Here is a 25,163-nt window from a genome sequence, read left to right as displayed (position 1 = left end):
CTGGAAAAAACTGATTAAGGAAATCAAATATCTAGATGTCAGCAAGAAATAATGAGTCATACTAGGAAACTCAAAGATATAAACCAGTCAAAAGAACAAACAGACATTTCAAATGATATGCAGGAGGTGAAACAACTAATTCAGTTAGAAGAGAAGGTAGAAGTTAGAAGTTAGAAGAGACATGCAAAATCTCATCAAACAAAAAAATCTCATCAAAAGCCAAATCAACAAGCTGAGGGAAGATATGTCAAAAGAGACAAAGGACGTAAAGAAGATACCAAGTGAACATAAATAAGAACTCAAAAGCTCAACAACAGAAAAACAACTTGCCAAACTTATGGGAATGAAAGGCGAAATAGAAGAGATGAAAAAAACAATGGAGACCTAAACACACTTAAAGAGGCAGAAGGAAGGTTTAGTAAGCTAGAGGACAGGACATCTGAAATCCTACACACACAAAAAAAGAGAGAAAAAGGTGGAAAAAATATGATCAGGGTCTCAAGGAATTGAATGACAACATGAAGTGCATGAATATGCGGGTTATGAGTGTCTCAGGAGAAGAGAAGAGAAAAGAAGCAGAAAGACTAATGGAGGAAATAATCACTAAAAACTTCCCATCACTTATGAAAGATATAAAATTACAGATCCAAGAGGTACAGCATACCCCAAGCAGAACAGATCCAAATAAATCTACTCTGAGATACTTATCATATAGTCAATGTTAAAGGCAAAGAGAGAAGTTTGATAGCAGCAAGAGAAAAGTAATCCATCACTTATAAGGGAAGTTCAGTAGGACTGTGTGTGGATTTCTCAGCAGAAACCATAGAGGTGCGAACACAGTGATATGATATATTTAAGATTCTGAAAGAGAAAAACTGGCAATCAAGAATTCTATACCCAGCAAAACTGTCCTTCAAAAATGAGGGGATGATTAAAATATTTTCAGGCAAACAGTCACTGAGCAAATTTGTGACTAAGAGACATGCTCTACAAGTCTAAAATACTAAAGGGAGCACTACAGGCAGATAGGAAAAGACAGGAGTGAGAGGTCTGGAGAAGAGTGTAAAAATGAAGACTATCAATAAAGGTAAAAAGAAGGAAACAATTAGATATGACTTATAAAATTCAAAAGACAAAATAGTAAAAGAGTGTTCTGCCTTTATAGGAATAACTTTAAATTTTAGTGGATTAAACACCCAATCAAATGATATAAACTGACAGAATGAATTTAAATACATGACCCATCTATATGCTGTCCACAGGAGACTCACTTTAGACTCAAGGACAAAAGTAGATAGAAAGTGAAAGATTGGAAAAAGACATTTCATGCAAACAACCAGAAAAGAGCAGGGACAGCAGTACTAATAATATCTGACAAATTAGACTTTAAATGTAAAAAAATTAAAAGAGACAAAAAGGACATTATGTGTTAATAAAAGGAGTAATTCAACAAGAAGACATAACAGTCATAAATATTTATGCACGAAGCCCCTCCAAAATACATGAGGCTAACACTGACAAACAGTGAAGGGAGAAGTAGACACCTCTACAATAACAGTCAGAGGCTTCAATTCCCTGCTTTCATCAATGGATAGAACATCTAGATAGAGAAGCATTAAGGAAATAGAGATTTTAAATGATATGATAAATGAACTAGATTTAACAGATATTTACAGAACAGTACACCCCACAACATTAGGATATATATATTTCTCAAGTGCTCACGAATCATTCTCAAGGAAAAACCATATGCTGGGTCACAAAGCAAGTCTCAATAAATTTAAAAAGATTGAAATCATACAAAACATTTTCTCAGATCATAAAGGAATGAAGTGGGAAATCAATAATAGGCAGAGGGCCAGAAAATTCACAAATATATGAGGCTAAACAACATACTCTTAAACAACAAGTGTCAAGAAGAAATTACAAGAGGAACCTGTAAATATCTTGAAGCAAATGAAAATGAAAACACAACGTATCAAAATTTATGGATTGCAGCAAAGGCCATGCTGAGAAGGAAAGTTATTGCCCTAAATACCTATATTAGAAGAGAAGAAAGAGCAAAAAATCAAGGAATTAACTGTTCATTTGGAAGAACTAGAGAAAAACAGCAAACTAACCCCAAAGCAAGCAAAAAGAAAGAAATGACAAAGATTAGAGCAGAAATAAATGAATCTGAGAATATGAAAACAATAGAGTAAATCAACAAAAGCAGAAGTTGGTTCTTTGGGAAAATCAGTAAAATCAATGGACTCTTAGCTAGGGTGACAAAAAATAAATAAATAAAAGAAAGAGAGAGAGAGAGAGACAGAGAGAGAGAGAGGATGCAAATATATAAAACCAGAAATGGAAGATGGGATATGACCACTGACCCCACAGAAATAAAGTAATGAAAGGATACTACGAGCAAGTGTATGCAAATAAACTAGACAACACAGATGAAATGGGCAACTTCTTAGAAAGGTAATGAGCAACCAACGTTGACTCGAAAAGAAATAGAAGACGTCAACAAACCAATCACAAGCAAAGAGATTGAATCAGTCATCAAAAAGCAAACCCCCCAAAAAGTCCTGGAGCAGTAGGCTTCATATGTGAGTTCTAGCAAGCATTGAAGGATGAATTTGTACAAATTCTGCTCGAAGTCTTCAAAAAAACTGAAGAGGAGGGAAAGCTACCTAAATCATTCTATGAAGCCAACATCACCCTAACACCAAAGCCACACAAGGATACTATAAGAAAAGAAAATTACAGACATCTCTCTTTAATGCATAGAGATGCAAAAACCCTCAACAGAATACTTGCAAATCAAATCCAGCATCACATTAAAAGAATTATACACCATGACCAAATAGGATTTATTCCAGGTATGCAAAGCTGGTTCAACACAAGAAAATAAATTAATGTAATACACCATATCCATAAGCCAAAGTGGAAAATACACATAATCATCTCAACTGATGCAGAAAAGGCATTTGAGAAAATGCAGCATTCTTTCTTGATAAAAACAGTTCAAAGGATAGGAAAAGAAGGGAACTTCCTCAACGTGAGAAAGACAATCTATGAAAACCCACAGCTAACATCATCCTCAATGGGGAAAGACTGAAAGTTTTCCCTCTAAGATCAAGAATATGACAAGGATGCCCACTGTCACCATTTTTATTCAACATTGTGCTGGAAGGTCTAGCCAGAGTAATTAGATAAGAAAAATAAATAAAATATATCCAGATTGGAAAGGAAGAAGTAAAACTTTCACTCATTGCAGATGACATGATACTAATGTTGAAAATCTCGAAAAATCTACAGCAAGCTAAGAGAGCTAATAAATGAGTACAGCAAAGTGGCAGGGTACAAGATCAACAAGAAAAAATCAGTACTGTTTCTATACACTAGTGATGAGCAATCTGAAGAAGAAATCAAGAAAAAAATTTCATTTACAATAGCAATCAAAAAAAGCAAGTACTTAGGAATAAATTTAACTAAGGACACAAAAGAACTATACACAGAAAAGTACAAGAAATTACTAAAAGAAATCATAGAAGACCTAAATAAAGGGAAAGGCATACCATGTTCATGGATTGGAAGGCTAAATATAGCTATGATGTCAATTCTACCCAAACTGATTTATAGATTCAATGCAATCCCAATTAAAATCCCAATAACTTATTTTTCAGAAATAGGAAAACCAATAAACAAATTTATTTGGAAGGGCAGAGTGCCCTGAATAGCTAAAAATATCTTGAGAAAGAAAAATGAAGTGGAAGGTCTCACACTACCTGACTTCAAAGCATATTACAAAGCTACAGTGGTCAAAACAGCATGGTACTGGCATAAAGATAGATATGCTGACCAATGAAATTGAATTAAGTGTTCAGAAATAGAGCAGCTCATCTTCTATGGACAATTGATCTTTGATAAGGAAGTCAATCCAACCCAACTGGGACAGCTCAGCCTCTTCAATAAATGATGTTTGGAGACTTATATTCATAGGTAAGAATGAAAGGATCAATATCTCACACCTTATACAAAAAATAACTCAAAATGGATCAAAGATCTAACTATTGGATCTAAGACCATAAAACCTTTAGAAGAAAATGTAGGGAAATATCATAAATCTTGTGATAGGAGGTTGTTTCCTAGACCTTACAACCAAAGCATGAACACTGAAAAAGGAAATAGATAAATGGAGTCTCCTCAAAATTAAACTTTTGTATCAAAGGACTTTGTCAGAAAAGTAAAAAGTCAGTCTACACCATGGGAAGTAATATTTGGAAATCACATAGCAGATAAAGGTTTAATGTCAAGAATATACAAAGAGATTCTTCAACTCAACATAAAGACAAACAGCCCAATTTTAGACATGGACAAAAGACATGAACAGACACTTCTCAGAAGAGGAAATACAAATGGCTAAAAGGCATATGAAAAAACTTCACTGGCTATTAGCGAAATGCAAATCAAAATCACAATGAGATATCATCTGACACCCACTAGAATGGCCTTTATAAAAAACAAACAAACAGAAAATGACAAGTGCTGGAGAGGATGTAGACAAAGAGGCACATTTATCCACTGTTGGTGGGTATGTAAAATGGTGCAACTGCTCCTGAAGTCAGTTTGGCGGTTCTTCAGGAAGCTAAATATAGAATTACCATATGATCCAACAATCCAATACTATGTATATATACAGAAGAACTGAAGGCAAGAACACAGACAGACATTTCCATTCTGATGTTTTCTAGCAGCATTATTTATGAGTATCAAGAGATGGAAACAGCTGAAATGTCCATCGATAGATGAGTGGCTAAACAAGATGTCATATATACATATGATGGAATTTTTTGCAGCTGTGAGATAGAATAAAGCATGAACATGTAACGACATGGATGAAACTTGAAGACATTACGCTGAGTGAAATTAGCCAGAAACAAAAAGATAGATACTGTATAGTCTCATTAATAGGAACTAACATTAAAGAGTGGACTTTGAGAGTTAAAGTTAAGGACACAGGTTATCAGGAGATGGAAAGAGGGTAGATATTGGGCATTTAGTGTTTGAAGGGGTATAGAATGTACTGGATTGATTGTAAAAATTCAGAAATGGATAGCAAGATGCTATCTGATGGTAGCACAATAATATAAGTACACTGAATGAAACTGAACGTGAGTATGGATGAGGGAAAATGGCTGGAGGCATGTATGATACCACAAGGATAGACAGAGGATAAAGACTGAGATGGTATAACTAAGGAATACCTAGGTTGGACAATGATGGTGATTAAGATTTTTAAATCAATTACTGTGAATAATCATGATTATTATGAGTTGATAATTCTACTTTTTAAAAATTTTACTTTTCTCACATATGTTTAAAATACTCAAAAATAAAATCTAGGTATAATCTAAAATGCATCATTTTTGTCTTCCTACCTGTTTTATCTTCTGCAGGTATTCATTCTTCTCAAAATTAGATATCTCATTTAGTTTTTCCTTGTGATTCACAAAAATAATTCTATGAACAGAGGAAGTGAACAGGTTAGTATTAGGACATATTTTTCAGCAAATCCATATTTATTTATGGCATCAGGAACTTCCAGTTTCCATCCCCGCAAAGAATGTTATTCATTTATATATCATGGCAAATATAGTTAGGCGTCCTAGAAAAACCATGTTCTTAATCTTGATCCATTCCTATGGGTGTGAACCCATTTTAAGTAGGATCTTTTGAAGATGCTGTTTTTAGTTACAGAGTGGCCAATTGAATCAGGGTGGGTCTTAATTCTTTCACCAAAGGCCTTACAGAGAGAAAGTCACTGGGAGAAGCAAGAAGCAGGAAGTTAGTGGAAACCCAGAAGAGAAAGGAGAGGATGTCACCATAGGATGGTAAAGCCAAGACACCCAGGGGTTGCCAGGCAGCCAGAGCACTGCCGACTCCAGGAGGAAGAGAGTCTTCTAGCCTCTGGAACTGAGAGCAAACACATTCCTATTGTTTAAGACAGTCCACTCCGGGGTATTTTTCACAGCAGCAAGGAAATTGAGACATATATTTACATGTTCCTTAATATAAACAGAAAAGTTTCCTTTTTAAAATTGATTAATACGTACATTTATTTATTCATTTATTTAAGAAGCAATTGTTGAGCCACTAGTCTTTGCCAGACATATTATAGGTATGAGGAATATAGTGCAGGCAAAATCCTCACTCTCATGGAAATAACATTCTAGTGGAAGAATCAGAATATAAGCAAGTTGGTAAAAAAATAAATAATATATTTCAGGTAGTGTTAGTGGTCAAAAGAAGATAAATTAGGGGTAAGGATACAGAGATACTGGGAGCAAGGATGCCACTTTAGGCAGGTGGTCAGGGAATTCTCTTTGGGGGAACTTGTGAAGGGACCTGAACCAATGAATAGGAGCCAGTCATGTGAAGATCTGGAGTAAGAGCTTTTTAGCCAGAAGAAACAGCAGATGATATGACCCTGAGGAGGAACAAGCTTGGTATAATTGAGGAAGAAAGGATTAGGGTGAGGCTAGAGGAGTAGACAGGGACGAGGTCATAGAGGGGCTTGAGGACAAGGTAGGAGTTTAGATTTCACTCTGAAGGGAATTAGGGGAGGATTTTTAAACAGAGGAGTGAAATTATTTGGTTTACATCTTATAAAGATAACCCTGGCTAATTTGTGGAGAAAAACAAGAATGTAGAAAGACAAACCACTTAGGCTGCTGTAGCCCAGAAGAGATGATGGCAGCACAAACCAAGGTTGTAGTGGTGGAGGTGCTAAGAAATTGTTGCATTCAGGATATATTTTGAACATAAAGGCAACAGAACATGTATTTGGATTTGGTTAGAATTAATGTTGGGCTAAAGTTAGGTAGTGAGTAAAACAGGAATGAAGGATGACCTCTAGACTTCTGGCTTGACAAACTAGACAAATGATGGTGCCACATTAACTATAACAGGGAAGACTAAAGGAAGAGAGGTTTCAGGGAGGAATGAAATGAAGGGTTCTGTTTAGGTTTAGGATGCATTAAGTTTGAAATATCTGTTAGATATCCTTTAAGTGGAGAAGTCAAGGAAGTTGTAGGGCATATGCATTAGAATTCAGGGAAGAGGTCAGGGCTTGATTTATAAGTTTGGGAGTCACTAGGATATAGATATTGGATGAAATCTCATTACAAATAGTAAAGGGTTGAGAACTCCAAAATTTAGAGGCCATAAATAAGAATCAGAACAAGTAAAGGATGCTGAGAAGGAGCAACCAGTGTGTTGGGTGAAATAATGAGAGAATGTAATTTGGGGAAGCCAAGTAAAGAAAGTATTTCAAGAAAGTGGGAGTGATCAACTGTGTCAAGAGTTTGAGAAGTTTAAGGACTAGAATAGACGACTGAATCTCAGCAGGCTAGAGATTATGGGTAACCACATTCATGAATCCCAGGGGACTCCCCTGACCAAAGGATAAACTCAAAGAGATCCACCCCTAAACACATTATAATCGAACCATTGATGCCAAGGACAAAGAAAGGACTCTAAAAGCTGAAAGAAAGAGCAACATGTCCTGTACAAAGGAGATTCACTAAAATTAAGTTGGCTAATTTTCTCAACAGAAACCATGGAGGCAATGTGATGGAATATTTAAAGTGTTGAAAAAAATAATTGCCAACCAAGAATTTAAAATCTGGTAATAGTATCTTTCTAAAATGAGGGAGAGTTAAAACATCCCTAGATAAAAGCTGAAGGAGTTTGTCATGCTACAGCTTCTCTATAAGGAATGCTAGAGGGTGTCCTTCAGACTAGGAGGAAAGTACACTAGACAGTAGATCAGATCAGCATAAAGAAGTCTGATCTTCCATAAAGGTTATTACATGTGTAATTATAAATGTCAGCACTATGTTTGGTTTTTAATTCCACTTTTTATTTCTTACTGGATCTAAAATGCATAAAAAGTATGAAAAATCTATGGTTTTGGACCTATAATGTATAAAGACATAATTCGATAGGAACAATAGAGTGGGGGGAAGGGACAGATATAAGAACACGGTTTGTGCATGCTAATAAAGTTATGTTGTTATCAAATAAAATGAGGTTGTTACAGATTTAGGATGTCAAATTTAAGCCCCATGGTAACTGCAAAGAAAATATCTAAAAATATACACAGAATGAAATGAGAAGGGACTCAAAATGGTTCACTACAAAAGATTAAATAAATAAGAAAATAAGCAGTAATGGAGGAATTGAGGAAGAAAAAAGATACAAAACTTACTAAAGCCAAATAGCAAAATGGCAGAAAAGTTCTGTATTATCAATAGTTAATTTAAAAGTAGGCTCAGCAGGCAGAGTTCTCGCCTGCCATGTTGGAGACCTGGGTTCAGTTCCTGGAGCCTGCCCATGCCAAAAAAAAAAAGAGTAAAAGTAAATGTATTAACTCTTCAGTCAAAAGGCAGAGATTGGCAGAATGGATAAAAAAGCATGACTCAACTATATACTGTTTACAAGAGACTCAGTTTAAATTCAAAGATACCAAGTAAGTTGGAAGTGAAAGCCTGGAAAAAATATTCTATGCAAATAGTAAACAAGAGAGAGCTGGGGTGGCTATACTCATTTTAGATAAAATAGAATATAAGTAAAAAGTTGTTACAAGGTACAAAGTAGGACACTACATACTGATAAAAGAGTCAATTCAATAAAGAGATATAACAATTATAAAAAAATGTGTACCTAACAGCAGAGTCCCAAAATATATGAAGCAAATATTGACAGATTTAAGATAGTTCTACTTTAATAACAGGAGACTTAATACACCATTTTCTATAATGAATAGAACATCTGAACAGAAGACCCAGGTTATAAACCAACTAGGTCTAACAGACATATATAGGACATGCCACCCAGCAGCAGCAGAAGACACACTATTTTCCAGGGCACATGGATCATTCTCAAAGACAGACTATTTAATAGATGACAAAACAAGTCAATAAATTTAAACAGGTTGAAATCAATGTATCTTCTCAAACAACAATGAAATGAAGAACTAGAATAAAAACAAAGTTGGAAGACATAGTTCCTAATTTAAAACTTTATTACAAAGCACAGTACTTAAAAGTGTGGTCCTGGCCCAGGCCTGACATATAGATAAGTGGAATAAACTGAAAGTGCAGGAATGAACTCTCATAATGATGGTAAGCTGATTTTTGACAAGAGTACCAACTTCATTCAATGGGAAAGACTAGTAGTCTCTTCAACAAACGGGAAAATTAGATCCACATGGAAAAGAATAAAACTGGACCCTACCTCACATCATATTAAAAAATGGATCAAAGACATAAGAACTAAAAGTATAAAACTCCTAGAAGAAAACATAAGGGAACATCTTCAAGACCTTGAATTATGCAGTGAATTCTTAGACTTTACACCAAATGCATGAGCAACCAAAGGAAAGACAAAGAGGATTTAATCAAAATTAAAAACATTTGTGTATTAGTGGGCATTAGTAAGCAGGTAAAAAGATAACGTACACAAAGGGAGAAAATATTTGCAAACCACAAATCTGATAAGGTTTTATTATCTAGAATATATAAAACTCCTATAACAACTGAAGAGACTAATGGTTCAATTAAAAATTGGGCCAAGGAATGGACATTTCTCCTAGGAAGATATACAAATGTCCAATAAGTACTCAAAATGATGCTCAACATCGTTAGACATCAGGAAAATGCAAATCAAAAGCACTTCACACCCACTAGAAGGGCTGTTAGAAAAAAAGAAAACGGAAAATAGCAAATATTGGTGAGAATGTAGAGAAATAGGACCCTCATGTACTGGTGGTGGGAATGAAAAAGTGTGCTGCCATTGTGGAAAACATTTAGGTAGTTTCTCAGAAAGTTAAATACAGTATTACCACATTAAGTGGCTTTCTCATTTCCAGGTATATAAACATTAGAATTGAAAGCATGGCCTAACACGGATATTTGCACACCAATATCCACAGTAGCATTATTTATGATTGACAAAGCATGGAAGCAGCCCAAGAGTGCATCAACGAATGAATGGATATATGTATATACAAGGGAACATTATACAGCTGTAAAGAGGACTGACGCTCTGATACATGCTACTATATAGAGAAGCCTTAAAGATATCATATTGAGTGAAATAAGCCAGACACAAAAGGATGAAAATATTGTATGTTCTCACCAATATGAAAAAATTAGAATATACAAATCTATAGAGTCATAAATTAGAATACAGATAACCAGGGATAGTGGTATATATGGGGAATGTATAGTGTTCAAGTTTGCTAGCTGCTGGAATGCAATATACCAGAAATGGAATGGCATTTAAAAAGAGGAATTTAATAAGCTGCTATTTTACAGTTCTAAGGCTGAGAAAATGTCCCAATTAAAGCAAGTCTATAAAAATGTCCCATCAAAGGCATCCAGGGAACGATACCTTGGTTCAAGAAGGCCGATGAAGTTCAGGGTCTCTCTCTCAAGTGAGATGGCACATGGTGAACACAGTCAGCGTTTCTCTCTCAGCTGGAAACGCACATGGTGAACATGGCATCATCTGCTAGCTTTCTCTCCTGGCTTCCTGTTTCATGAGGCTCCCTGGAAGGCATTTTCCTTTGTCATCTCCAAAGGTTGCTGGCTGTGGACTCTGCTTCTCATGGCTATGTTGTTCTGCTCTGCTCTCTCTGAATCTCTCATTCTCCAAAATGTTTCCTCTTTTATAGGACTTCAGAAACTAATCAAGACCCACCCAAATGGGTGGAGACACGCCTCTACCTAGTCCAGCTTAACAACCACTCTTGATTAATTCACACCTCCAGGGAAATGATGTAATTACAGGTTCAAACATACAATACTGAATAGGGATTAGAAGAAACGGCTGCCTTTACAAAATGGGATTAGGATTAAAACATGGCTTTTCTAGGGTATATACATCATTTCAAACCAGCATATTCCACCCTCTAGAGCCTAAAAAAGACATGTTTTTACCATATACAAAACAATATCAGAAATCCTAAAACCATTTCAGTAGCAATACAAATGAAATACAAAGTTAGAAATAGTACAAACTCCTATCAAATTTAGTTATAGGCATGGTCTGTTCTAAGGCAAAATTGTTCTCTGGTTCTGGAAATGCAGATTGCAGAACAAGTTATTTGCTGCCAACATACAAAGGAGGAACAGTCATAAGATACAGTCTTATGATACAGTCATAAGATATCTAATGGACTTTGAAGTCCATTAGATTTCAAAGTCTGAGAGTCATTTATCTTTGGGGCTTCTGAAAGCAGCAGTCCCACCCTTTCCAAAGGCCTACGCAGAGGCCTGCCTCTCTCTGAATGCAACCTTGGGGGATACTGGGGAGACCACCTTTTTCTCGGCTCCACCCTCTCCAAGCACTGGGGCTGCACCCAGGCTCTCTGCCAACTCTGGAGCACATGCTCAACCCCTCCATATGGTGGAAGCCAGGCTCTCCCCAAACCCCAAACCCCAAGGAATATGCTTCAAACTCTCCAAGGCCTGAGGCGGCATGACTCTTCCACTGCAATGAGGTGGAAGGCCCACCATCTGCCTTTGGGGCAAACTCACCCTCTCCACGGGCTTGGGTGGGTCCGCTCTCCTGGCCCGAGGCTTCTTGACCTCAGACCTCAGTCTCCATGGTTTTGCCTCTGAAGTTATTTTTCCTCCAATGTGTCCCTTCTCTGACTGGCAGTGGCTCTGTTCATACAGGTCTCACAGCACTCTAGTCAGCTTTCCATGCAGTAGCTTTGGATCATGCCCATCAGACATAAGGAGTTTCCACAAATCCTTCCTGGATAACTCCATGTCCAATCCTGGCTTTCTCTGAAATGGCTGACTGGTTCCACATTTGGTTAAATCCTCACACAGGGCACTATTCTCTGTGGTCGCCCTTTCTGGAGGCCCAGAATTTTCCAGAACATCAATTTCTGGTTTCTTTGCACTCAAGAGTTCAGTTTTCAGCTTATCTCTCTCCTGTCGCATTTCACTATAAGCTGTGCGGAGAAGCCAGGCTGCACTTTCAACACTTAATTTGGAGATCTCTTCTGCTAAATATCCAAGTTCATAGCTTTTAAAATCTGCCTTCCAGCCAAAGCCACTAGTCAATTTTGCCAGATTATCTGCCATTTTAAAACAAGGTTCATCTTCCTTCCAGTCTGAAATAATACATGCCTTATTTCTTTCTAGAGCTTTGTCACGGGTAGCTTTAGAGTCCACATTTCTACTGACAGTCTCTTCAAAGAATTTTAGGCCTTCTCTATTAAGAACCTCACAACTCCTCCAAAATCTTCCCCTTATCCATTTAAAAAGCCATTCCAACATGTTTGGTATCTGCAAACCGCAGCAGCACCCCACTCCTGGTACCAAAATCTGTTCTAGTTTGATAGCTGCCAGAATGCAGTATACCAGAAATGGAATGGTATTTAAAAAGAGGAGTTTAATAAGTTGCTAGTTTACAGTTCTAAGGCCAAGAAAATGTCCCAATTAAAGCAAGTCTGTAGAAATGTCCCATCAAAGGCATCCAGGGAGTGATACCTTGGTTCAAGAAGGCTGATGAAGTTCAGGGCCTTCTTGAACTTCACTTCTCTCAAGTGAGAAGGCACATGGTGAACACAGTCAGGGCTTCTCTCTTGGCTGGACATGCACATGGTGAACATGGCTTCATCTGCTAGTTTTCTCTCCTGGCTTCCTGTTTCATGAAGCTCCCCAGGTGCTGTTTTCCTTCTTCATCTCCAAAGGTTGCTGGCTGGTGGACCCTACTTCGAGAATGCTACAGCATTCTCTGTTCTCTCCGAATCTCTCATTCTCCAAAATGTTTCCTCTTTTATAGGACTTCAGAAACTAATCAAGATCCACCCAAGTGGGTGGAGACACACCTCTACCTAATTCAGTTTAACAACCACTCTTGATTAAATCACACCGCCAGGGAGATGATCAAATTATAGGTTTGAGTATACAATACTGAATAAGGATTAGAAGAAATGGCTGCCTTTACAAAATGGGATTAGGATTAAAACATGGGTTTTCTAGGGTATATACATCATTTCAAACCAGCACATATAGTTAATGCTTTCTTGGTACAGAGTTTCTGTTTAGAATGATGGAAAAGTTTTGGTAATTGATGGCAGTGAAGGTAGTACAACATTATGAATGTAATTAACACCACTGAATTTTATACATGGAAGTGATTAAAATGAGAAATTTTAAATTGTATAAATGTTCCCACAATAAAATTTTTGAAACCCACAGAATTTATATAACAATGACTGAACCTAATGTATACCATAGACTATAATTAGAATATAATTATGATAATATCGGTTCATCAATTTTTAAAAAATTACCACACTAATGCAAAATGTCAATAGAATGCAAAATGGTGTGTGGGCAGGAAACTATTTGGGAGCACTGTGCTTTCTGCAGGATGTCTCTGTAAATCTGTATCTGCTATAATTAAAAGAAATAAATTGAAACAGCATATTAACATCTAGAAATGTTTCAGTAAAAATAAAGTATCATACTTACATTTTATCTTCCAGCATCTTACAGACTTTCTTTATATCCTCAACCTGTGTTTCCCAGTGCCTTATTGATTCATGCAGTCTTGCTATCTCTAAATTGTGATCACTAACAACCTAGTAGAAATAAAATATAAATATGGCATCCAGTAAACACTAAATGACTCATGGTAGAAGTTCAACACCATCAAATATTCATGTAGTACCCACTCAACTTTTACATTGGGTGTATCCCGTAGTAGAATAAACAATCATTATAATTGTTTCTTTATAAAACATCCTAGGACACAAATATTCTGAAATCATCCCAAAAGCCCAAATCTGGGGATGGGGAGGAAGGTGGCAAATATGGAAATAGGAATATGAAAACTATTAAAAAAAAATTCAAGACATGAATTCATTTTATTTTCTACTGTTTTTTTTTAATTAAACAAATTCATATTGTCATGATCATTTTCAAAATATTATCCCAGGATAGCAGAATGAATATTGCCAAAAAAAGAAAATTTTTTTGCCTTAATCAAAAGCCAAATTTGTGATGCAAATAGATTTTCTTTTTAAATAGCTAATCCATATTTAGGAAATGGAACAACTGGAGACTGTGGGGAAATAAGTGCTAGTTTGATTTAAGAAAAGAAAATATAGACAGAGAAAATTCACAGTGAAAAAGCCATTTTTATAACACAGCTTGGGGATATAGAAACGTCAAACCATGCAAGGCCAGGCGCTGGGACAGCATTCTTGTGTGTCAGGGAGAATGGAGAGGGCGGGAGGCTGATGGAAGAAGTGAAACGCTCCTGTCAAATTCCTCCTCTTTCTGGCATAGGGTTACTGATCATTTAATGCCATCTAACTCAGGCCATGAGTGTGGGGTTCACAGAACCTGTGGGAGCATAGAGGTGCCCTAAGTCAGGCCTGGAGAGCAAAACCTATTCCCCACCTGTTTTTTTCTCTAAGAAACCCATATGGCTGAACTTCTGGGCCATAGACCGTTCCAGAGTTAACAGTATTTATACTTGGAGTTTGAAAACCCAGCACTGTTGTGAAAATTAGCAGAATGTCCAAAGGATTCTGGTAAACCACAGGGACTACTGAGGAGCTGCTGAAGACCCTTTGGGTTTGAGCTCCATCGTCTCCAGCCCCCACACCTCCCTGCTCTGGATATGCAGGCTGGCTTGAGAATCACACACCATTATTCTTTTCTGCCAAGAGTCACATCAGTCTGGCCTGGCTGCAGATTCTTCCAAGCTAACAATACCATATGGAGGTTAATCTGAAATTCCCTCTGGTCTTAGTCCGTAACAAATAATGTTCTTTTCTAATCTCAGCCAACAATGACTACAAACCACCAAGCACAGAACACTGAGCTAAAAAGCCTTACTTCATTTGATCCCCACAAAATACCCTCCGAGCAGGCAATATTTCTAACCCTACTTTATAGATTGAGGAAATTTTGAACTGGTAGAGACAAGGTCTGAGCCCAGGCCTGCATGATATTCAAGTTTGTGCTTTAAGCACTATTCTCCACTGGTAAGTAGAGATGGAGAAAGGATACCTGAGGTGAGTTTATGTCTGTTATCTTCGAATCATGTGTAATTTGGTCTCAGAGCTCTTCGGAGTAAAGGTTAAGGAAAATACACATCATTTTACCAAGCTAGTAAAATGGGGCGCTTGATTTATGATTTGTGAGGTCAAAATCGGAGGTCTGAGTTTGGGCATGATGATAAAATATGTTTATTATGTCCCCCACATTCTCCTTTAAACCTACACTGGCCCATGCTATCTTACACTGTTGAAATTTTAAAACAGAATTATCATGATCTTCTTATATGCATATATTTGGGGGAAATTCTTGATTTTACTAATGTTTTATACTTGGATATCATGATAGATGCATTGTCATTGAGGTGGCCAGAACGACTCTGTATAAAGTACAATGTGATTAATGGAGAATTCTTTTTTAAAAATATTCATATTGTATACAACACACATTCTTGACATACAAACATTCTATACATGGTGTATAATCAATGACTCACAATATCATCACATAGTTGCATTTAATGGAGAAATTGAGTAAGAAAATTGATATTTCAGTATTACTGTTTCTTATGGATTGAGCTGCGCCCCAATAAAGGTGGGCTGAAGTCCTAGCCCCCAGCAGGTCAGAACGTGTTCTTGTTTGGAAACAGGATCTTTGCAGATGGACTTAGTTAAGATGAAGTCATAAAGAAATAGGGCTGCCCCTTAAAAGAAAAGGAGAAGAGACAGGACAAGACACAAGAGAGAAGATAGCCATGTGAGGAGGGAGGTCGAGACCGGAGTAAGGTACCTACAAGTCAAAGAATGCCAAGGATTGTGGGCAAATGCCAGATGCTAGAAGAGGCAAGGACGGATTCTCCACTATGGGTTTCAGAGACAGCCTGACTCTGCCAACATCATGATTTTAGACCTAGATTAATGGTATTCAGTTTCAGCAGCTCTAGGAAACTAGGACATTGCTGGACCATATAGTTTTACATATGCATCCCAATACAGTGGTATTAACAGCAATAATTTTTCTCATGTTTAAAATAAGGATAATCCTCACAGAATATTTATCACATTTCTGGCATTCATTACATCTCATCGATTATTTTTTATTAAGGTGCAGAGCCCTGAAATATTTTCTATTTTAAATAAACAAATGGTTCCCTTTCCATGTTAATTTTACTGTATCTAGTATAATTAGAGACCCAAATTTTGTTCTATTATGACACATTCAGAATTAAGAAATCAGGTGTAACATAAATTCATTGTTATTCATTTTGTTACATAAAATGAAGCAATGTCATGGAAATGTTCAATATACCAACACGTTTGGTTAGTTCCATAGGCATTTTTTTGGTCAACATTTCTACAGCATTTTGTTCCATCAAATACAATTTATACCTAAGGAATTTGAAACTTTCTTTTTCCTGCCATATTCCTGAAGAAAAGGAAAACTAAACTGTGTCATAATACTTTAAAGAAAGTATCAAAAAATCCTTTCTTTATGATTTCACGATGACGAAATGTCATCATGCCAAAACATTCTCCCAGAATGGCATATGAGATTAATTAAAATCAACTCCTCCTTAAAAACGCTTACTACTGGTTATTTAAAACACTGTATCTGAAGTGCCAAAGTCAGGCTGGAAAAAACACATTTCATGCTTTCTTACCACTGTACTGGCAGTCACGGTTTCTTTCATTTCCGACACTTTAACATTTAACTTATCCAGTTCTTTCTTCTTTAAAAAAGTCTCCTTTGTTTTAATTTCACAGATTTTTTTAAGTTCATCAATCTATAGTGACAAACATAATAAACTAATCAAATGCCTTTTAGCACAACAATGTTTAGGACAAATTTTTTTTTTTAATTTGTCGAGAGTTTTTTTTTCTGAAATACCTTCAGGATGTCAACAAATGAAATAAAAAAAAAAACAAGCAAACACAGTTTGTTTGCTTGTTTTGCAACATCACAGGAAAAATGGTAAGCCACAAAGGACCAAACAGTAGTTACAGAATATTGAAACAGTAAATTTATAAGAGCAATAATAACAATAATGATTAATAGCAAATTATAAAAGCAATTACTATCACAATTAGTTTTTGGTAAAGCATCATTACAATGGAAGAGTCTGCTAGCAGAACAGGAGAGGCAAAGGAGGAAACAAGAATTGCCTGGGAATATAAATTCACCCTTCTAAATGAGAAACAAAAAAGACTAAAGAGAAAGTAAGCAAAATCAGTAAAGGTGCAGCGTCCCACAATCCTGGGCAACTTCTTACCATTTATCAAGATCAAACATTCTGACTCCGATCAGATTCCAATGAAGTGAATCACCTCTTACCAAAAACTATAAAAAAACTCTCATGATTTGTCTAACAACATGAATGATCAAGAACAAGTACTGAGGCCTGAGAACTCAAATTCAATTCTGTATTAAAGAGCTCTAAAAACATATGTCCGGTAGCTTTTCCTCAAAGCCACCAGCTGCTTCACTGGAAGTGGATATTCTGAATGAACGTGTCATTGTCAATTATCTCTGGGGACAGATCACCAGGGGACAGATGCATATGAATGAAACCTTGTGATGAATAAATTTTGTTGATAATTGTAATTTCATGGTCACACTTTGGCCTAAGTCTTCTCCTAAGATCTCACAATTATATCAATAATATTGGCAAAAACGTACTTTGTTTTGTGTTAGGGGAGATTCTGTGGGTTTGAAGACTGGGAAGCCAGTATTATTTTTTCCTTTCTCATAGGGAGTAAATGGAATTAACAGGCCATGTCCGTGGCCTATCATGTACATTTAGTAGATATTGGTGATTGACGCCTTAATAATTACTGGTTGACGTTAGTGGTTAACTGCACCCTAGTCGGTCCAGGCTAAATAGCGCAAAGCATTTGCCTAGGATTATTGTTCCAGGAGTGGGTGCTTATCCTAACCTGGCCCAATCAGACACAGCAGAGCAGACCCTGAAAGGTCTTCCTCTTGCTGCCTGAATAAGGAAGCACGTAGTCAAATGTCATTGGCAGCCATAATGTAACCATGAGGGAGACCAGCATTTTAGGATGAAGGATGGGGCAAAGGAAAGATGAGTCCTGGAGGCTGTCCCACCGGTGGAATTCCTACTGTGTGAGATAATAAATGCGCTTACAGTTTAAGCCAGGTGAGTCAGGGCTTCTGTCACTTGCATGTGAAAGCATCCTAACTGTGTCCTTTCCCTAGGAGAAAAACCTGGGTAGGCACACTGTCCAAGGGCCAAAGCCAGCCTCTCCTTGTTTCTGTAAATAAACAGCCAAGCTCATTCACTCATTGAGTTAGGATGGCTTCTTTCCAGATATAATGCAAGAGTTAAGTAATTGCCACAGAGACAATACAGCATGCAAAGCCTAGAACATTTACTATCTGGCTTTGTAGAGAAAAAGTTTGTTGATTCCTGAGATCAAACATTTCCTACAGCAATAAGGAAAAACAACCTGCAATGCTTGCAAATTCCCTACCTGAAAGCCCTCTAGGCTTTGTTTCTTTCTTTTTTTTTCCCTTTTTTAACATTTATATTGAAGAATAGGAAGGAAAATGTTTCTCCTCAGGGCTTAAAATGAAGTTAGAAATCCACTCATTGAATATAGTAATAGTACGGAGTGCCTGCCATGCGTCAGGTGTGCCAGGCACTGTTCTTGGTGCTGAGGATACAGCCATGCATAAAACAGACAAAATTCCACTTTGCAGAATTTACATCCTCGTGGGCAAAGTTCTGAGTGGCTGTCACCACTGACCAGCAGTTTCTGTCTCAGAAGTAGAGACAAATGAGAGAGACCCCCGTCGCTCCCACAGCTTTGGATGTCCTTACCCTGTTGTGCTCACGCAGACAGAGCCCGCCCTTTGCCCCTGTAAATCTGGTGAGCCGTACCAGCTTAGAGGGTCTGGACAGCTCAGAGAGAAATGAATCCTGCCTTCAGTAGAGGGCTGGGAACTAGGAGTAATATGAATGCTGCTTTGCATTGTTGTGGGTAGGGAGGGAAAACAGTAATACCCCTTTTGGCCCATCCTGAAACTTCCATTTCATCATGATAAAAATAACCCTAAGTAAGGTCTAGTCCAGGAGGGGAGGCCCATTCATATTTTTGAGCCATAGATTTCAGTTGATTCAAGCTATATAGCCCAGGCTAGCACGTAGCTTCAACCCCTGAAAAGGTGCAGGCCGCTGGGCTTTTGGAAATTCTGTTCAGCAACTGCAGTCTGCCCAACAGATTCCCTGCCAGCTAACTTTATAAAAAGTCTACTCCAAAGATTATTAGGGTTGGCTTACTGTAAGATTATCTCTGAAGATGCAGACACTTATCATTTATTTATATTTATTTATTTGGCATTGGGCAGGCTCTGGGAATTGAACCCTGGTTTCCGGCCTGGCAGGCGAGAACTCTGCCACTGAGCCACCAGGGCAATGGCCATAGGCAGACACTTTTAAGGGTAAAGAAGCTGATTAGAATTAAAAATAGCCAAAGGCTTATCATGGAATCAACTGCCATAGGAACTAAATGTCATTTGCTCCAGATTTTATTCTTCTAAATTTTAATTATGACTCATGAAAAGCAATTTAATAAACTTTCTATTTTTTTTCTTCATACAGAGGGATTTGAGCCTGATTCCAACTGCCTGCCTGTATAACCTGAGATTATGCCAATTACAGTCACTGAGAGGATGGATGCAGCCATCCAGAGTTCAGCATCAACTCTCGTCATGAGCTAGGTCTTCCCCTCCCTCCCAGCAGAGGGAGAAAACCCCTAGCATTGGGACAGTCTGCCTCTCCTGGGGCAAGAGGAAGTAGAGCTACAACAACAAAAAATGGTCAGATTGTGAGCTGTCAACAAGGCAGAGCAGATGGACCAGCCCCACTGGGATGCAACATGGTAGAACAGTTATCTCCACTCCCACTCCCAAAACACTGTTGGTCTTAAAACAGTCTTTTCTCTTTGGCGCCCTCGGTTCTGCCCAGCCTTTCTGCAGGCCACACCTCTCTCAGGTTCATTCAGCAGGAGACCACCTCCTTCCAGCAGGACAGGGACCCCTGTTTGAAAACCCTGGTCCCATCCATAGAGAGACTACCTCCGAATTATCAAAGGCAGCCAGATGAGACAGAGACAAACTTCTTGTCCTTACAGGCTGCCCACCCCAGATTACAAATCCTGTTCCTTATCCTCTTTCCCATGAACAGTAATGCTGCTATACAAACGTCTTCCCCAGGAGGCTCCAAGTGTCCTTGAGTTTTCCACTCTCTTCTCATCCCTAGGTTCACAGAAGTCACTACAATTGCTGTGAAAGCACTTGCTAACCTTGAGGACAAATAAATGATTTCCCATCCCCTGCCCCAGATTCTGTACAACTCTGCATCTTAAAAAATAATAATAATAATAAATCATGCCATTTACCTTGGCACTCAGTTTTTTTTTCTTTACCAAATATTCTTCTCTTTCTTTTTCCATTTGCTTCTCTATCTCTTCAAAGCACTTTCTTTGCAGTTCAATTTGTCCTTTCTCTAAGTTTATTTTGGTGTAAGTTTCGTTTATGTAAATAGTTGCAGTGGCTCTTTCTTCCATTGTGTGGTTGAGTGACAGGACAAACTTTTTGTGCTTCTCTGCCAGCAACTCTTGCTGCTCACTAGGAGAAAAGAACCATTCACTCATACACAGCATGAAACATAGTAGGAAATCCCCTTCTCTTAGGAAAGAGATTTAAAATCTGTTTGGTAAGATAGGCAACCACAAAGACAGAAGTTTGAAAGGATGCTTTTTTTCTTTTTTGGCACAGACAGGCACTAGGAATCGAACCCAGGTCTCCGGCATGGCAGGTGAGAATTCTGCAGCTGAGCCACCATCGCACCACCCAAGGATGCTTAATTTTATGCTTAGTTGAGATGAAGACAGAAGAAAACATAAAACAAATATCAACCTTTCAACTGTTTTCCACGACATACAATATCATATGGCTCTGCTTCTCCCCAGACACCCCTACGTACTATGAGGGATTCAGATAGCAACTCTGGGATATTTTGATTTAGTTATGCAATCATTCAGAAATAATGTGAAACACAAATTAGCGTCAAGTTTGCAGACTACAGCACTTTATACAGGATGCCAAAGTTTTGCTGCAGCATAGGAAGCCAGAACAGAAGTAGCTTCAGGGTTCTAGAGATGCAAATGATTTTTACAGACATGAAAAGGAAGTTAGTTTGATTCCTATTGATCGGATGAGGGGGTGTCCACCTTACAGGGGTAAGTTTAGGGCAGGTAGGCTTTATTTTGTATTGGGTCAAATGTAATGAACTAGGTGCTTGATTGGCTCTCTGGGTCAGCTGCCTTGGTGGGGATTTCAAATTTTAAAAGAAAAAAGAGCAAACTTAAGAGGGCATGGGTTTTTGGGTTCTGAGGGGTCCTCAATAGATTTGAACAGGAAAATAGAATCTAGCCAGTTAAATATTTTGATATACAGCATTGCCATATCTACTGTAACCTAAGATATGGTTGTTACTATTTAGAGGTAAACATCCCACCACGCTTCCAACCAACTTCTGAGGCCACAGTCCTTGCAGGGAAGACCCCATAGAGAGCCAGCTCTCCTCTCCTTGCAGGGAAGACCCATAGAGAGCCAGCTCTCCTCTCCTTGCAGGGAAGACCCCATAGAGAGCCAGCTCTCCTCTCCTTGCAGGGAAGACCCATAGAGAGCCAGCTCTCCTCTCCTTGCAGGGAAGACCCCATAGAGAGCCAGCTCTCCTCTCCTTGCAGGGAAGACCCATAGAGAGCCAGCTCTCCTCTTCTTGCAGGGAAGACCCATAGAGAGCCAGCTCTCCTCTGATGGACAGTTAGGAGTGGAGGGGACATTCTAAAGGGCTGAGATCTTCAGCATTCAGAGGAAACCTGAAACCTAAATTGAGCCCTCTTGCTTTCCCAGATGCTGCTAAATCTGGGTCCAAAAGGAGACATTAACCTCACACATCCATAACTGGCCATGCCCACCCCGAGGAAGACATTTAGATTGCAGAGAAACATCTCCCCCGGAGCTAATGATAAAAGACTCGGGAGAAAACAAAACAAAACAAATCAATTAGGTGTCTTGTGATGGGCTGGAAAGGTGAGAGGACAAATAGACAGAACGTGAAACCTAAGGAAAACACATCCAAGAGCTGGCATGTATCCAGTTTTCAAAGATTGTCCAAGAAAAGAGATGTGGTCACCATTGGTCATAGTGTGAGGGATATTTGGTATATTTCTAGACAGAAAAATGGATGCCCCAAGTGATTGTAACTTGCTGATGCCAGCTCACCAAGCAACCCCCTTCTGTTTGTAATTTGCTTTCCATAAAGATTTATCTAGGGCAGGGGTTCTCAGTGTGTGGTCAGGACCAGTAGCAGCAACATCTCCCAGGAACTCATGAGAAATGTGAATTCTTGGTGGACATCTCAGACCTGAATCAGAAACTCTGGGGGTGGGTTCAGTAATTCGTATTTTAACAAACTCTCCAAGTACTTCCGCTGCACACCCAAATTTCTTCATTTGTTTTTCATTAGAGAAGTTGTAGGTTTTATGGAAAAATTAGCCTTAAAATAGAGTTCTCACATGCCCCCCTATTATTAACACCTTTCATTGGTGTGGTGCATTTGTTACAAGTAGTGAAAGAATATTTTCATAATTGCACTATTAACTATAGTCCATGGTTTCCATTAGGGTTCAGTGTCGTACAATTCTGTTTAAAAAAAAAAATTATTCCAGGAGCACATATACAACCTAATTTTTTCCCCTTTTAACCAATTTTCCCTTTCAATCACATTCAAATATATAATAGAGTGCTATTAATGACATTCACGAAGTTGTACTATCATCACCGCCATCCATCACCAAACCATTTCCATTACCCCAAATAGAAACTCTGTGCAATTAAAGTATTAACTTCTCATTCCCTAACTCCATCCTGACCCCTGGTGACCTATACTCTAGTTTCTGACTTTATGAATTTGCTTATTCTAATTATTTCATATCAAGTATAACTAATAGAGTATCAGTGGCTGAGAGAGTTCAAATAGAATCAAGAGGCTACTCTGGAGGTCACTTTTACGCAAGCTTCAGTTAGACATTGCTACCTAGCGTAACTTGCCAAACCCCAACTAAAACCATTCTGCCAATCCTAAAGAACACCTAGGGCAATATATTAGATTCCACAAAGATTCCACGCACTAGGGTAGATTTCCAGAAACCTATAACCTCCAGATGGATCCCTGGTCCAGACAAGTCCTGAAACTTAGAGGGCCCAGCCTCTCCAGAACATCATCTAGTTCCATCTTCCTACCCCATATTATTGACAGCCTCTTCAAACATGAAAAAGCTAGGATGGCCATAGCCCAAACACTCCTAAAGAGAGGGATAGAAAGATCAAAGGTGATGGTGGAGTTATACAATGAAGATAGGAGTCAACAAATGAATATGAATGCTGAATCATTAAATTGAGATCTCTTTTAGTCTCCAGCATCTTAGAGCAGCTAGAAGTAAAAAACCTAAAATTGTGGAATTGTAACCCATGTCCAAACTCTGACATATGTTCTACAATTAATTGTTGTGTTATGCTTTCTAATTTATTGTTCTGTATATATGTTATTTTTCAGAAAAAAGAAAAAAACAGTCTATTATGATAATGAAAAATTATTTATTTCTTCTAGCCTATATTCTGGGGCAGCTAGAAGGAAAAATCTGAGGGGCTGGAATGGTAGCCTGTGACAAACTCTGGGATCTGTCCTATAACTGCTTGTTGAAGAGTGCTTTGAAAACTATTGTTTTTTCTTCCTTTGCTTAGTATATATGCTATATTATACAATTAAAAAAAGTTAAAATGAAAAAAAAAGAGTAATTATTTCATATCAGTGAGACCACGTAACAGACACTCAAGTTTGAGAATCAAGAATGTAGAGGGTAAGATGGCGCTGATCAGCTATTCTAAGCGTCCAGCCTGGGCGCTGTCATTCCCTTTATAAGCTTAGAAATCACTATCTAGTTTAGATAGCAGTCTCTGACAACGGCGGCTAACATATGCCATGCACAAATCCACATGTGAATCCCCATCAAAGACAGGGCATGCAGTATTTTTCAAACTTATGTGATCATGGGCTATTTTTTTTTTTCATGGAGTATCCCCCATATATTCTTTTTCAAGCTGTATCTCCTTGCTCCTTCTAAACTAGATACTCCATCTCTGAAAAATGCATGCCTGGGTCTTGCCCTCTACCTGATTTGTGACACTCTGATATCTTGTGTACCCTGCAACGCTCTGAGTATAATTCAGACGCCCAGGGTGCTGTTTTCCTTATGAGAAGAGAATGAGAGAACTCTCTGAACATTTCTCACCCTGGCAAACTAACACTCTGTAAATTCAGTCTGGCAACTTTGCACAGGGTGCAGTCTGAGGCATGCATGGTTTTGCTGATTTTTTTTTTTCTTCAGAGTCTATCTTTTCCTCTCATGAACCAGGTAAGTCAAGAGCTGTGGTCCCATTTTACAGAGAGAAAAAACGAGGCCTCAGGAATGAAGAAAAGGAAACCAACAGGTTTCATACCCTGGCTGGACACATATATTGCCTCATCTAATGATGGATAAAATCTGGGACCTTCTGGGAACCAATCCCATCCTCAACTCTCCAGCAGATTATGACAAAATACGTTTAAAGAGCTAACCTAAATACAATACATCTCATTTGACACTACATTTACAATACAATAGCCAGCAAAATTTCTTGCTTTGGTGGTGGAGATTTGTAAACTTAATTTTACTAAAATGGAAACTAAAACGACCTCGTGCCTCTAACGTTGGAGTTGGCGCTTAGGCGGTGTGTTATTTACAAATAAATGGTAGTTGATCCTGCAAATCTGGGTTGCCTTGGGAATCTTATGTTTCCTGGCTGCAGTGGTTGAAGATTTTCTGCTGCCCTCCTCAGCCCTCTGGAACCACCACATCCTTCACGTGCCTGGGCCATTTCCTTCTACAACCCCTCTTCCCTCTAAACTTGTCCTGTACAAGCTCAGATCAGAGGACAAGCGCATGACAATCC

The 25,163-nt window shown here is 38.2% G+C and overlaps 1 protein-coding gene across 1 annotated transcript in view; it reads right to left on the bottom strand.

Moving 5' to 3' along the window:
* The window catches only part of CCDC175 (coiled-coil domain containing 175), a 93,401-nt gene that overhangs the window by 50,066 nt on the left and 18,172 nt on the right, over window positions 1–25,163 (bottom strand). The window contains exons 5-8 of the mRNA XM_077122476.1: window positions 20,504–20,732; window positions 16,744–16,866; window positions 13,548–13,657; window positions 5,427–5,508 (exon numbers count right to left, since the gene is read on the bottom strand). Of these exons, the coding sequence (XP_076978591.1) occupies window positions 5,427–5,508; window positions 13,548–13,657; window positions 16,744–16,866; window positions 20,504–20,732 (544 nt within the window). The remainder of the gene's footprint in view (window positions 1–5,426; window positions 5,509–13,547; window positions 13,658–16,743; window positions 16,867–20,503; window positions 20,733–25,163) is intronic.

Source organism: Tamandua tetradactyla, chromosome 12 (genome assembly GCF_023851605.1).
Source record: "Tamandua tetradactyla isolate mTamTet1 chromosome 12, mTamTet1.pri, whole genome shotgun sequence".
Taxonomy (NCBI): Eukaryota; Metazoa; Chordata; class Mammalia; order Pilosa; family Myrmecophagidae; genus Tamandua; species Tamandua tetradactyla.
Note: the sequence above shows the minus strand (reverse complement) of the source record. Positions and strands in the feature narration are given on the sequence as shown.